The 13,744-nt window shown below is 42.5% G+C and overlaps 1 protein-coding gene across 1 annotated transcript in view; it reads right to left on the bottom strand.

The window, feature by feature from the left end:
* Positions 1–6,698: 6,698 nt before the first annotated feature.
* SSR3 (signal sequence receptor subunit 3) overlaps positions 6,699–13,744 on the bottom strand; it is a 34,474-nt gene continuing 27,428 nt past the window's right edge. Inside the window, exons 4-5 of the mRNA XM_073579008.1 lie at positions 12,685–12,816; positions 6,699–6,865 (exon numbers count right to left, since the gene is read on the bottom strand). Of these exons, the coding sequence (XP_073435109.1) occupies positions 6,799–6,865; positions 12,685–12,816 (199 nt within the window). The 3' untranslated portion in view covers positions 6,699–6,798. The remainder of the gene's footprint in view (positions 6,866–12,684; positions 12,817–13,744) is intronic.

Raw genomic sequence — 13,744 nt, 5'->3', positions numbered from 1 at the left:
CTGTTGCCCCGGTCATTATGCTGTGCTGCCTGGCTAACAGATTCTGGTGGTGGTGATCTTGGTGGTGTGGCTCTGGGAAGTCTTGCAGATGGGCCGGACCCTGCAGCAACATCCGACTCAGGATCAATCACCACCTCAGAGTCGGAACCCATCTCCCTCTCTGAGGTTTGACTCGGTGCTACAATGGAAAAAACAACATAAATTAAATTTTGCATAGAGAATATCCAAAGTACTACATTAAACCACTTGCACAGGAACAAGGAAATGTAGGTGGTCGAAGTACAGGTATTTTCTCTTTGTGGTTCCGGCCGCTCCACTACGGCACCTCAGCTGTCTCACCCTCCTATGTGTGTCCCTGCAGCTGCGCCAATGCCTTGTCACATCAGTCACTACAATGTGAACAAAAACACAGGATTTTGTTACACCACACATATGGCTATGGTATCAAGGGTTTACCTATGCTTAGGCACACATTTTACAAATGATATGATTTATATTCCTGTTGGCTCCACACCAATCAAAAAAAATAAGGAAAAGGTTGAGGCCTACTACAAAGTACCTTCTAACCAACAGAATTGCTAACAAAATTTAGAAAAACCTGTGGTAATAATGCGAACATCTATGATGTTTTGAGTCAAAAAACAAAAAGTTATATAGTGGCTAAGATACGGGCAAAAAAACAAGGAGAACCCTGCATTTGGTGGCAGAACAATTAGCTAAATATTTCAAATTTTTGTAAGCCAAATTCGTCATGGTGCCACCAGTCAGGGAGTTGTAATTTAGATGTTGTAAATATGCACACAATAAAAATGGCAGAGTAATTATGTCCAGATATGTGAGCAATGACGACATATTGGGACTTACATTGAGCAGATAATAATAATAATCTTTATTTTTATATAGCGCTAACATATTCCGCAGCGTTTTACAGTTTTGCACACATTTTCATCACTGTCCCCGATGGGGCTCACAATCTAAATTCCCTATCAGTATGTCTTTGGAGTGTGGGAGGAAACCGGAGTACCCAGAGGAAACCCACGCAAACACGGGGAGAACATATAAACTCCTTGCAGATGTTGTCCTTGGTGGGATTCGAACCCAGGACCCCAGCGCTGCAAGGCTGCAGCGCTAACCACTGAGCCACCGTGCTGCCCAGCAGATTAAATTTGGGGATTTATGTGTACACATTTCACTTACTAATTTGCTCCCGCTCCTCCCGAGGTCTTGCCACATATCCAGTGAACATCTGGGCACAGTTTCTTCTCCACGCTGCCTCCCTGCGTGTGCGGTCAGCATAGTGGGGATCTCCCTGGTCCCATAGTTCTGGCCTCTCCTGGACCAGAACTATCAGCATTTCCACATTGACTGGCGTGGACATTATGGAGGACTCCGTGGAGGCGTTCTTCCTGGTTTTTTTTTTATGCTGCAAGAGAAATTTCCATCCCAAAGCTTCCTGGCCATGCCTCCTGCTATTTCCTGTTGACCAGGAGAAGTCTTGCGATTTAATCGCAAGTCACACGTGTGGTGCGTTTTCAAAGCGATTTTTAATCGCATCCATAGACTTGCATTGGCGAATCCGATCCGAAAATCGGTGACAATCGCAGCATGCTGCGATTGTCTCGGTCCGAGGAACGGATCTGATAAAAAAAACGCATGATGGGAGCAGCAACATAGAATAACATTGGGACGATTGCAATGCGATTTTTTATCGCATTGCATTCGTCCGATTTTATCGCTAGTGTGACTCCGGCCTAAGGGTTATTTCTGATAGCTACTGCCAGATGCTCCTTTATTATTACATAGAGCAGATTGGACAAGGGGCATCCCTGTCGGGTAACCTTGTGAATAGGAATTGGGGAGGACAGGAACCTGTTTACCTTGACTTTGACCGATGTGTTCCTGTAAAGTGAAGAGACCTTCTCAATAAATTTGTTGCCCAATCCCAACTGATGTAGAGAGGACAGCATGAAACTACAATTGAAGTAAAAGGTCTTCTTTGCGTCTACAGAGAGCAAGCACATAGGAAAAGCTTTGGCACTAGCCAGAGCAATGAGGAGAAACAGTTTATTAGTGTTGTCTTTGGCCTCACGACCCATCACAAACTCTACTTGATGTGTGTGAATAATTCCTGGTAAAAAGGGGAGCTAGTCTATTAGCCAGAGATTTAAAGAAAAGTTTTAGCAACGTTAATCAGCGATATGGGTCTTTCCTGGCTTAGGCATAACACTTATGTGGACATCCAGGGACTGGGCAACAAATGGGGAACCCTTAAAGATAGACTTAAAACTTTAGTTAGGAAATAGACGAGCTGGGCCCCATATACTTTATAAAATTTGGGGGTAAAGCCATCTGAATCCAGCCTTTTACTGGGCAATTCATAATTATGGATATAATCTCTTCTTCTGAAAAGTCTTTGTCCACTCTGTCTGCCAACCCCGCAGGAATAACTGGAAGAGCAGTCTGTTTTATATATTCATATTAATCCTATGGTTAAAGGTTGAAGAAGGCATATCTTTAAATTGGTCCCTAATATTATTTAGGTCCCTATAGTATTCATAGAACACTCATGATTTGACTTGGGTCTTGAATAGAGAAATCCTCAGGTATTCTAATTATTGGGATGTAACTAAGATCGTTTCTGGGATGAAGAACCCCAACTAATGGTCTCACATTTGTTCTCATGTTCGTACAAAAATTTGTGTAGTCTAATTTTTGACGAAGGAATTTCTGATCCAAAATATTTTTAAGGTCTTCCCTAGCTTTGAGAAGGGCAACAAGAACAGAAGACAATGCCTTCTTTTGAGATTTTAAGGTCCTTTATCCTTTGTTCCCTCTCTCGCACCATGTTCGATTAAGACTAGATACAACTATAGGATTAGTAATGGATAGGTGTCTTATAGATGCCTCTTCATTATTAAACCATAGGCTTGATGTCACAGGACAACACAAAGGTGACATCAACCTCACTAATATGAACCCCACTTGCCACTGAGAAAGTGGGAAGAGCCAACCTGAGAATACCAGTACCCAGCTGTCTACTTTAGCTTGGCTGGTTGTCAAACATGGGGGTACGCCACGCCGGATTTTAAATTTATTCTTGATAACCAGCCTTGCTAATGCCGACAGCTGAGGGTTGCAGCCCCAGCTGTCAGTTATGCCTGGCTGTTTATCAGGCGAACCAAAACAGTTTTTTTCTTTTTTATATACCGCAGACGCCGATTGATAAATACTCCCATCAGCCGGCACATGCACTCGCTGTTAATAGTGGCTGCAAGCGTAGATTGATGGGAGCAGTAGTCCCATTAGTTGCCGTCAGTGATCGGAGGTAGACTTTATACCTCCGATCGCAGCTGCGGCTCAAGCTGTCATTTGACTGTGTAAGAACTGCAGCTGTCTGACTGGCGGTAACGATTTCACTGCTGACCAGCAGTGTTTGCCGCGTTGTCATGCACACGACAGCATGAGAAACACCAGATGTTACGGGAGCTGAACCCAAACAATAACATGAACTTCCTGTTGAAGTCCGTGCTGAGTGTCTGTGCCCGAACAGTCAGTGTTCGGTACAGAGGCTGAAATTTACTGGTACGGGTTCGCCTATCTCTAACACACCCCTTATCACCAACTTAAGTACCTCCCACTGTGTTGGGAAAGATGTTGAGTCCCTAGAATGTATTTCCAAAAATTCATAGATAGAATTCTGGATGTCCATTAAGCAAATTTGGTCTTTATGTAAATTATCATTAAGATGGCAGGTCCATGGGCGATGAAAGCCATCAGGGAGGGTTAGGTGAAGAAATACAGGAGCATGGTCGGACCAATATATTTGTCTAACCAATGTCTTAGCTTGCCAAGTTAAAGCATGCTGACTGAGTAGAGCTTATCTATTCGACTATAGGAAGAACGAGGAGAGAAATAAGTAATCTCTCTCAGTGGGATGCAAATCCCTCCATACAACCAGGCATAGGCCCTGAATAGAGCATTTGAGGACATTGTTCTGTTTAAAGGAAATGCAATGACGGCCAGAGGAAGTATCAGTCCTTATGAAAAAAAGGGAATGGGGAACAGGAGAAGTCTGCTCACCATTTGCAGTCTCTTTCCAAGAATGAGTTCCACGCACAGAGCTGCTTGGGCATGCAAGTACCAAAGAATGAAGAAAAAAGGTACTCCAGCATAGAAAAATATAAAACTTCATCTTTAAATGGAAAAAATATGTTGTCCGCATTGTGCCTGCTTTTATGAATTTTTTCCATTAAAGATGAAGTTGGATTCAAGATTTTCTGGTAGACCTTGTACTCTGATGTTATTGCACCTTCCTCAATTTTCTGCTTCATCCATCACATCTATTAAGTAGAGCATTTGGTAGGAATGTTTTAAGACAGCCTGTTGAGAGCATACCTAATCTTCAAGAAACTTGATTTTTTTTGCATTGGCTTGACCATGCTTGTCCACCTGCTGAACATCCATATGCAGGGCAGTCTATGGATGGAGGCCTCCATATCCTCCCTAGTATGTATGGCAGTAATACGCAAGCGCTGTTCACCGAGTTCAGCCAGCACTTCCATCCCCTCGGCAATTGCTCATGAAGTACCTTTATCCAATGTAAGAAGAGTCCCCAGGGTGGGAGATTCCTTCTTAGGTCCACAAAAACTTGCCCCAACATTGGCTCTGCGATCCCCTTCCATTGTTAATGTCTGAGGAGGGTTGACAGGGAGAGGCGAGCTGCCTGTATGATGCCTCCAGAGTTTGACTGCCCGAAGTCTGTTGAGAGTCTAACTCCTTTCTAAGGGCTGCATTCAGGCTGCCACAGGAGGAAGCAGCTTCCGCACAGCGCATTTTGTCAGTGGCCATGTTTCTTCCCTCTGCATGACAGGGCCTGCAGTCTGCCCAGAAAAAAAATAGAAAAAAAGCTGGATCCCTCTGGATTCCGGGTGGCAAAGTCTGTAGTTCTGCGTCCAGATGAATTCCCCCTTCTACTACCCATATTCTTCTTTTGAAGATGTGATCTGATCGTTAGTCTGCTGATTCTCAACTCAGAACGGGAACCGAGACAAAGCGCGTCCTCACTCCTCCATAGCCAGGTTACATGCCTGCAAATAGTTTATTTTTAAGCCTATGCAAATACATACATACAATTGTGTGAAGACCTTTTTTTTTTATTTTACTGTGAATAGTGATTGACAAACCCTTGGAAATTCAGGTTCGGCCGAACAGTAAAAAAAAAAAAAAAGTTTGGCTCTGGTACCAGAAAAGTACCCGAACCCCATTCCTGATTTCCTATTCTTTTGTATGTTTGTCCCACTTAAAAGACACAATGTGGGCACACAGCCTTAAGAGTTTCCGCAGCGCTTTTATACGCGTTTCTGCCACGGAAACGCTTAAGTAATCATATCTGAATCCGCACATGTTGTGCTAATGGTGCGTTTTTTCCGCTGCGGAAACGCTTAGCAGAAAAAAATGCTGTATGTTCATTAATTTTGCGGAAACGAACGCGTTTCCACATGCATACAATTGTATTGCAAAAACGCATAGGAAAACGCATGCTAAAACGTTTAACAAAAGCATCAAAAACGTATGGGTTTTCCCAGGACAAGGGTGTGCGTTTCCGCTCAGGAATATTCTGCTTCAAAAAAGCAACGTTGGCACATAATTTAATTAGACAAAGATAACACAAAATGTTATCTGTAAATTAAGGTCTTTATTATAAAGGGAAAAAGAAATCCAAACCTACAGGGCCCTGTGTGAAAAAGTGATTGCCCCCTAAACCTAATAACTGGTTGGCCCACCCTTAGCCGCAACAGCTGCATTCAAATGTTTGCGATAACTGGTAATGAGGCTTTTACAATGCTCTGGTGGAATTTTGGACCACTCATCTTTGCAGAACTGTTGTAGTTCAGCCACATTGAAGGGTTTCAGAGCATAAACAGCCCGTTTAAACAGTGTACGAACACTTTCACACAACTGTAGTTATATAGGTTGCAAAAAAAAAAAAAAAAAGACACTGGTCCATCAAGTTCAACCTTTCTCCATCAGTTACACATTCAATCGCTAAATTATAACCCACAATGCCATTTGTTGTGAAGAAATCATCCAGCCATTTTTTAAATGTTATAATATCTGCCATCACTACCTCTTGTGGTCAGCATTTCACATTCTGACTGCTAATTGTACAGAAACCTTTCCTATTTAGCTGATGGAATTGACTTTCCTTCAGATGTAATGAATGCTCCCTGGTGCTGTGTAAGGTCTTTGAAAGGAAAACCGCGTCATCACCCAAGTGCAGTGCGATTTCGGCTTGCTGGCAACAGAGGAGATGGAGAAATTAGCTTTTCCGTCTCCTCTGCAGTTGTGCTCCGATTCTCTGAAGCGAGAGGCTCAGAGCACAGTGCACGGACACTCGGCTCACACTTGCAGCAGATTGTCATTAGTATATCACATCCGATGTGATACGCTAATGTGCCTCCGCCTTTTAACGGCTGTTCAAGGCATGCAGACATCCCATAACATACACACCTGGTAGCACTGTTCATGCAGCACATATTAAATAGGGATCAGTACATATCACAAAAAAAAAAAAAAAAAACAACTTAAATACCAGCCACAAGCCTATAAAGCAGTGCTGAAGTATCTGCCGATGAATGTGAAGATATAAAATGCCGATATGCTTGGCAAACTGACGAAGACGCAAGCAGAAACAGAAGAGAAATCCAACCAAATCTTTATTGTACATGTTTGCTGTCTATTACAAAAGAAAAATACATATAACACTTTGCTGCACCAAAATGTCCCTTTTTAGAGCATTTACTTTGATCCAGTAGACAGCAGTGCAATAAGGCCGGAAGAAGCACTTATCGACAGGATGTAGTTTCTGGAATAGAAAGTTAAGGAAAACTAAGGGAGACCAAGACAAATAATGAAAGACCAAACACAAAAATGAAATAACAAAACAAGTACATATTAACTTGACCACTTTAAATCCTTAAAGCAACATCACCTACGTAATCAAATGTGGAAAGAGCTCAGGAGCTGAGATTGCTCCACACGAGGCAGATACCAGCTGTATTAAGAAGCTGGCATCTGTTTCTATGAGCTCTGAACGCTGCTCTTAACCATTTAAACACTGCTGCCTGCGCTTACCGTCTCTCATAGGCGCCCTGTGACATGACTGTGGGGCACCAATGAATTATTATGGTAGCTGGGGGCTTGCTGAAGGCCACCCATCACCGCCATGTTGTGCTCTTCTGAAGCTCAGCTGTATGCGAAACCGAGATTTACACTGTACAGTGCACTACTGCAGCATATAGTATAAGCAATTGGACGATAAGGTAACTAATCAATTAGCTAAAAATTGTTTTTATATAATATACACACAATAACGTAAAACACACACATACGGGGTGTGTATAATATATACATACACACAATACATACAGTGGCTTGTGAAAGTATTCGGCCCCCTGGAACTTTTCAACCTTTTCCCACATATCACGTGTCAAACAAAGATACCAGATAGAATTTTTTGGTGAAGAATCAACAAGTGGGACACAATTGTGAAGCTGAACGAAATTTATTGGTTATTTTAAATTTTTGTGGAAATACAAAAACTGAAAAGTGGGGCGTGCAATATTATTCGGCCCCTTTACTTTCAGTGCAGCAAACTCACTTCAGAAGGTTCATTGTGGATCTCTGAATGATCCAATGTTGTCCTAAATGACTAATGATGATAAATATAATCCACCTGTGTGTAATCAAGTCTCCGTATAAATGCATCTGCTCTGTGATAGTCTCAGGTTCTGTTTGAAGCACAGAGAGCATCATGAAGACCAAGGAACACAACAGGCAGGTCCTTGATACTGTTGTGGAGAAGTTTAAAGCCGAATTTGGATACAAAATGATTTCCAAAACTTTAAACATTCCAAGGAGCACTGTGCAAGCGATCATATTGAAATGGAAGGTCTATCATACCACTGCAAATCTACCAAGACGCGGCTGTCCCTCTAAACTTTCATCTCAAACAAGGAGAAGACTGATCAGAGATGCAGCCAAGAGGCCCATGATCACTCTGGATGAACTGCAGAGATCTACAGCTGAGGTGGGACAGTGTATCCATAGGACAACAATCATTCATACACTGCACAAATCTGGTCTTTATGGAAGAGTGGCAAGAAGAAAGCCATTTCTCAAAGATATCCATAAAAAGTGTCATTTAGGCTATGTGCCCACGTTGCGTGTTAAAACGCACACAGAAAACCGGACTCCTTCCCAGAAATCGCGCGATTTCACCGCGATTATGATCGTGATTTTGCCGCGATTTTGGCGTGCGATATTCAAGCACTTTCTAAGCGATTTGAAGCATCGCTTGGAAAGTGATTGACAGGTTGGTCACACTCGTCAAACATAGTGTTTGACAAATGTGACCAGGTTTTTACTATTGAGGCAGCCTATGCGGCATCAATAGTAAAAGACAGAATGTTAAAATGCTAAAAAAAATTAAAAAAAATCAGGGTATATTTACCTTCTGGCGTCCCGCGCTGCCATCCCGGGCCTCAGCGTTCCCAGTAATGCCTTGCTAGACCTGTGATGACGTAGTCTCGCGTTGCTATAGCGATCTCGCGAGATCGCTAGAGTCACGCGAAACTACGTCATCACAGGGCCTTGCCGCAAGGCATTACTGGGAACGCTGAGGCCGGGAAGGCAGCACGTGACGCCGGAAGGTAAATATACCCCGATTTTTTATTCTTTTTTTTTTACAGGGGTATGGTACCCAGGGCCTGGAGGACAGTCTCCTCTCCTCCACACTGTGGGTACCAACCTCACATGAGACGCTTAACTTCCCGCATGGTGGGCATAGCCACATGCGGGTAGTAAGCGATTCTCATGCATTCCTATGGGTGCGGAATCGCTGCAATTCTTTGCGATTCCGCACAAAAGAATGAGCATGCTGCAATTTTTTCCGCGATGCGATTCCGCTGCGGAAAAAAGCGCAGCATTAGCACAGCATGTGCGGAATGCCATAGGAATGCATGGGGGGTGTTCTGTACACGATTTTTAAACGTTTTCGCGCCGAAAATCGCGGCAAAAACGCTTAAAAATCGCTACGTGGGCACACAGCCTTAAAGTTTGCAACCAGCTACCTGGGAGACACACCAAACATGTGGAAGAAGGTGCTCTGGTCAGATGAAACCAAAATCAAACTTTTTGGCAACAATGCCAAACGATATGTTTGGCGTAAAGGCAACACAGCTCATCACCCTGAACACACCATCCTCACTGTCAAACATGGTGGTGGCAGCATCATGGTTTGGGCCTGCTTTTCTTCAGCAGGGACAGGGAAGATGGTTAAAATTGACGGGAAGATGGATGGAGCCAAATACAGGACTATTCTTGAAGAAAACCCGTTGGAGTCTGCAAAAGACCTGAGACTGGGATGGAGATTTGTCTTCCAACAAGACAATGAACCAAAACAAAGCAAAATCTACAAAGGAATGGTTCACAAATAAACGTATCCAGGTGTTAGAATGGCCAAGTCAAAGTCCAGACCTGAATCCAATCGAGAATCTGTGGAAAGAGCTGAAAACTGCTGTTCACAAACGATCTCCATCAAACCTCACTGAGCTTGAGCTGCTTGCCAAGGAAGAATGGGCAAGAATTTCAATCTCTCGATGTACAAAACTGATAGAGAGATACCCCAAGTGACTTGCAGCTGTAATCGCAGCAAAAGGTGGTGCAACAAAGTATTACGTTAAAGGGGCCGAATAATATTGCACGCCCCACTTTTCAGTTTTTGAATTTACACAAAAATTTAAAATAACCAATAAATTTCGTTCAACTTCACAATTGTGTCCCACTTGTTGATTCTTCACCAAAAATTTACATTTGGTATCTTTACATTTGAAGCATGACGTGTGGGAAAAGGTTGAAAAGTTCCAGGGGGCCGAAAACTTTCGCAAGGCACTGTACATAAAATAATGTTGAATATAATTGTGTATAAGTAGAGTTTTTCAGCACTTTTTTTGTGCTGAAAACACCCCCCTCAGCTTATACACGAGTCATTGTCCCAAAAAGACGGTGGGGTGAGGGGGAGCAGTGGGTTACTGAGGCAGGAGGCGGTGGCTGAAACTGTGCCTGCTGCTAATAGAGAAATAAGTATATACTGCGCTGGCAGTGAATATTCATTTCTCTTATAGCATGCACAGTTACAGCCGCTGACTTCCAGCACACACCTTACTTACCTTCCCTGCACACCCTCGCTGCATCTCGTTCGTTCTGGCGCCAGCAGCTCTTCTAGCCCAGCGATCACGTCACCCTGCTCATTAAGGTGGGATGAATATTCATTGCGTTAATGAGCGGGCCACATGATCGCTGGGCCGCAGGAGCGCTGGCACCGAACAAGATGCAGCGAAGACGCGCAGGGAAGTTAAGTAGGATTTTTATAGGAACCATGCATATAAGGGTAGGGGATAAGGAGCCAAACATACAAGGACAGGGACGGGGGGAGCCAATCATACCAGGATAGGGATGACAATGCATACCCAGCCTATACTCAAGTCAATAAGCTTTTCATGGCAAAACTAGGTACCTCGGGCTTATACTCTAGTATATATGGTGTATATATAACTTCCTTCTCACCCCCAATGTGGGTGGTCTTTGTTGTTCTCTCTCATTCTCAGGTCCTCTACCAGAGAGGCCTGGGAGTTTGAGGGTTCTGTGCAGTATCTTAGTTGTTCCCAGCATTGCGCTTTTCTGGACAGAGAGCTCAGATGTTTCTCCTGGGATCTGTTGTAGCCATTCTTCCAACTTAGGGGGTCACTGCTCCTATTACCACTGGAATCACTGTTGATTCACCTTCCACATCTTCTCCAGTTCTCCTTTGAGGCCCTGGTATTTCTCCAGCTTCTCATATTCCTTCTTTCTGATGTTGCTATCACTTGGCACTGACACCTATTATCATTGCTGTCTTCTGATCCTTGTCTACTATGACAATGTCTGGTTGGTTAGCCAACACCTCCGTCTTGATCTTGAAGTCACACAGGTTTTTAGCCCTTTCATTCTCCACTACTTTATCTGGGGTCTCCCACCTGGACTTAGCCGGACTTAGCCCATATGCTGTGCAGAAGTTCCTGCAGAAGTTCCTGTATACAATTCCCGCTACTTGGTTGTGGCATTCGGTATACCCTATTCCTGCTTGCATTTTGCATCCTGACTCTATGTGTTGGACGGTTTCTGAGGTTTCTTTGCATAGTCTGCACCTTGGGTCTTGTCTTGTGTGGTAGATTCCTGCTTCTATGGATCTGGTACTTCGTGCTTGCTCTTGTGCCGCTATGATTAGTGGCTTTGTGCTGTCTCGGGAGTCCAGCTTTCTCCAGCCATTGGTAGGATTTCTCCATGTCAGCCACCTCCATTATCTGTCAATGGTATATTCCATGCAGCGGCTAGTCTTGCCATGGCACTTCATGTTCCTGTTCTGCTTTCCAGATTTGTTGTTGTTGCATTGAAAACAATAAAGAAAAATTATGATTATACGATATTCGTGTCTACAGCCCATAATTCTGATACGAAAAGATCAGCTGCATTCACTGTAAAATGATAATTACAGTCAAAATGTGTAGATGTTTCTTCAGTTAAAAAAAGTCATGGATGTCTTAATTTTTATTTTTTTCAGACCAGGCAAAAAGGCAAAAAAGTGAACTATTTTTACTGGCAGTCCTGGAATTTCTGGATGGTTGGCAACCCTGGCTTGGTATCGCTGGATTTGTCCTGACCTGGATTATCATGATTCAGAGTAACTTTTACCACACAATGTGTGAAGAGAAAAAAAAAAAAAAAAAAAAAAAGGCAAAATTGCATTTTTTCTCCCAATTTCAAACTTGGAATTTGGTTTTCCTGATTTTTTTCAGTACGGCGAATTGTAAAATGAATGGCGTCATTCAAAACTACAACTCATCCTGCAAGGCAAGCCCTCATACAGCTTTCTGGACAGAAAAAAAAAAAAAATTATTGCTGTTGGAAAAAGGGGAAGAGACAAAAGCACAAAAAATAAAAAAAAAAAACAAACAAAAAAAAAAAAGAATTATAATGATTCTATAAAAATCGGACGCTATACAACTCGCCCAGGGTGGATTGGACGAGTCCCATCTGACACATGGAAGAGACTAGTGAGCGCTGCAAGTTTTTAAGTGCAGAATTGGTGTAAAAAAATAAAAATCGCTCATCTGCACTGTCCCGGTTAACAAAATTCTAGAGTGCACTGTCAGTGTGCTGCCTGTGTTTTTTTTTTGTTTTTTTTTATAAAGACAGCGCCAGGACCAAAAATACAATTATGTGAACGTGGCCTAACTGCAGAATTACAGAAGTCAGCACAGTCTGACAATGGCTAGACCATCATCGCATCAACGTGTGTAGATTATTTCCACTGTAGTGATCACTGTACAGCTTTCAGTGACTGCAGATGATGAATTTATTACAATTATGGACTGTAGACACACACCTCTTATAATCTGAATGATTTATAATGGTTTCACAACGTGTCCATAATAAATATTTTCTGTCTGATTTTTTTGGTAATCTGTCCAGCGAAAATAGAAGAAGAAAAAAAAAAAAAAAAAAAAGTCATGTTGGCAATCCTACAGCTACACGTCTGAGATATCCCAAGATTTATCATACGGTATTGTCAGTATGGAAGGATACACTGTAGGGTTGAAGTTCTTCAGCAGAAAGAATGAGGCGACAATGACCAGGACCAAGAACAACGTGTTGTTGTAGAAAATGGAGAAGGTGGTGGCCTCATAATCGGCAACCTCGTTCTTCTTCCAAAGAATCCTTTAATAAAAGAATAAAAAAAAAAGGAATAAAAGAAACCAATGTCTGTACAGAATATGACACTTACATTCATTACTTTTTCATCACAGACATTATTTGCATAATCTAGAGTTTAGAGATTACGTCAAAAGGTGGCATCTTCTTACGCCAATAGCACAGGCAGATCTGATTTATGTGGGTATTCAGGAAATACGGTCATTTTTTTTTTTTTAAATTAAATAAGAAACTTTTACATTTGCTTTACTAGATTAGATTGTAGTTCTCGCCACCGCTTGTAACCCACCACGTATACTGACGAACCATTAAAGGTATTGTCCGGGACTAATACTGATGGCCTATCCTCATAGGAGAGGTCATGATTGTCTGATCGGCAGAGGTGTGACACCCAGCACCCCCGCCAATCACCTGTACCCAATATCAGCCAGAACTGCTTAGTTACGGAGCTACACAGCTCTGTGGATGGAATAGTGGCTGTGACCGATTCTGCACATCTGCCCTGTAATGATCTGAAAAAAGGAAAAATATGCAATATCCAACTGCAGCCAATACACAATTGACGGAGCTGCGCTGTGAGTGCAGCCTACCTTTCTTTGAGCTGGACATTACATTAACATAGCTTCCTATTTCGGGACCTAGTCCTATTCTGTCCTTATTCACATTGACGTCTCTTTGGCACATGGTTACGTATTAATACTAGAGGTTAGGACCATCCTGATTTGGGTACACCTTTACGCTGGCGGGATGGCTTTTTTGATTTTTGTGATCAAGTACCTTATATTATTTATATGCACTATTGCTTTTACTTACAGCAGGGTATATGTTCATTTTGTTTCTGTCTTGGGTTTTTTCTGTTTAGTAGCCAATATGGGCACATTCCTATTTTTCATGCAAACCAACTTATACTCCAGTTCATTTTTTTTTTTTGTTG

The sequence above is a fragment of the Dendrobates tinctorius genome, unplaced genomic scaffold (genome assembly GCF_039654945.1).
Source record: "Dendrobates tinctorius isolate UK_male_01 unplaced genomic scaffold, ASM3965494v1 ptg000060l, whole genome shotgun sequence".
NCBI classification, from domain to species: Eukaryota; Metazoa; Chordata; class Amphibia; order Anura; family Dendrobatidae; genus Dendrobates; species Dendrobates tinctorius.
The sequence above is the reverse complement of the archived record's forward strand: the minus strand, read 5'-3'. Positions and strand labels throughout refer to the sequence as shown.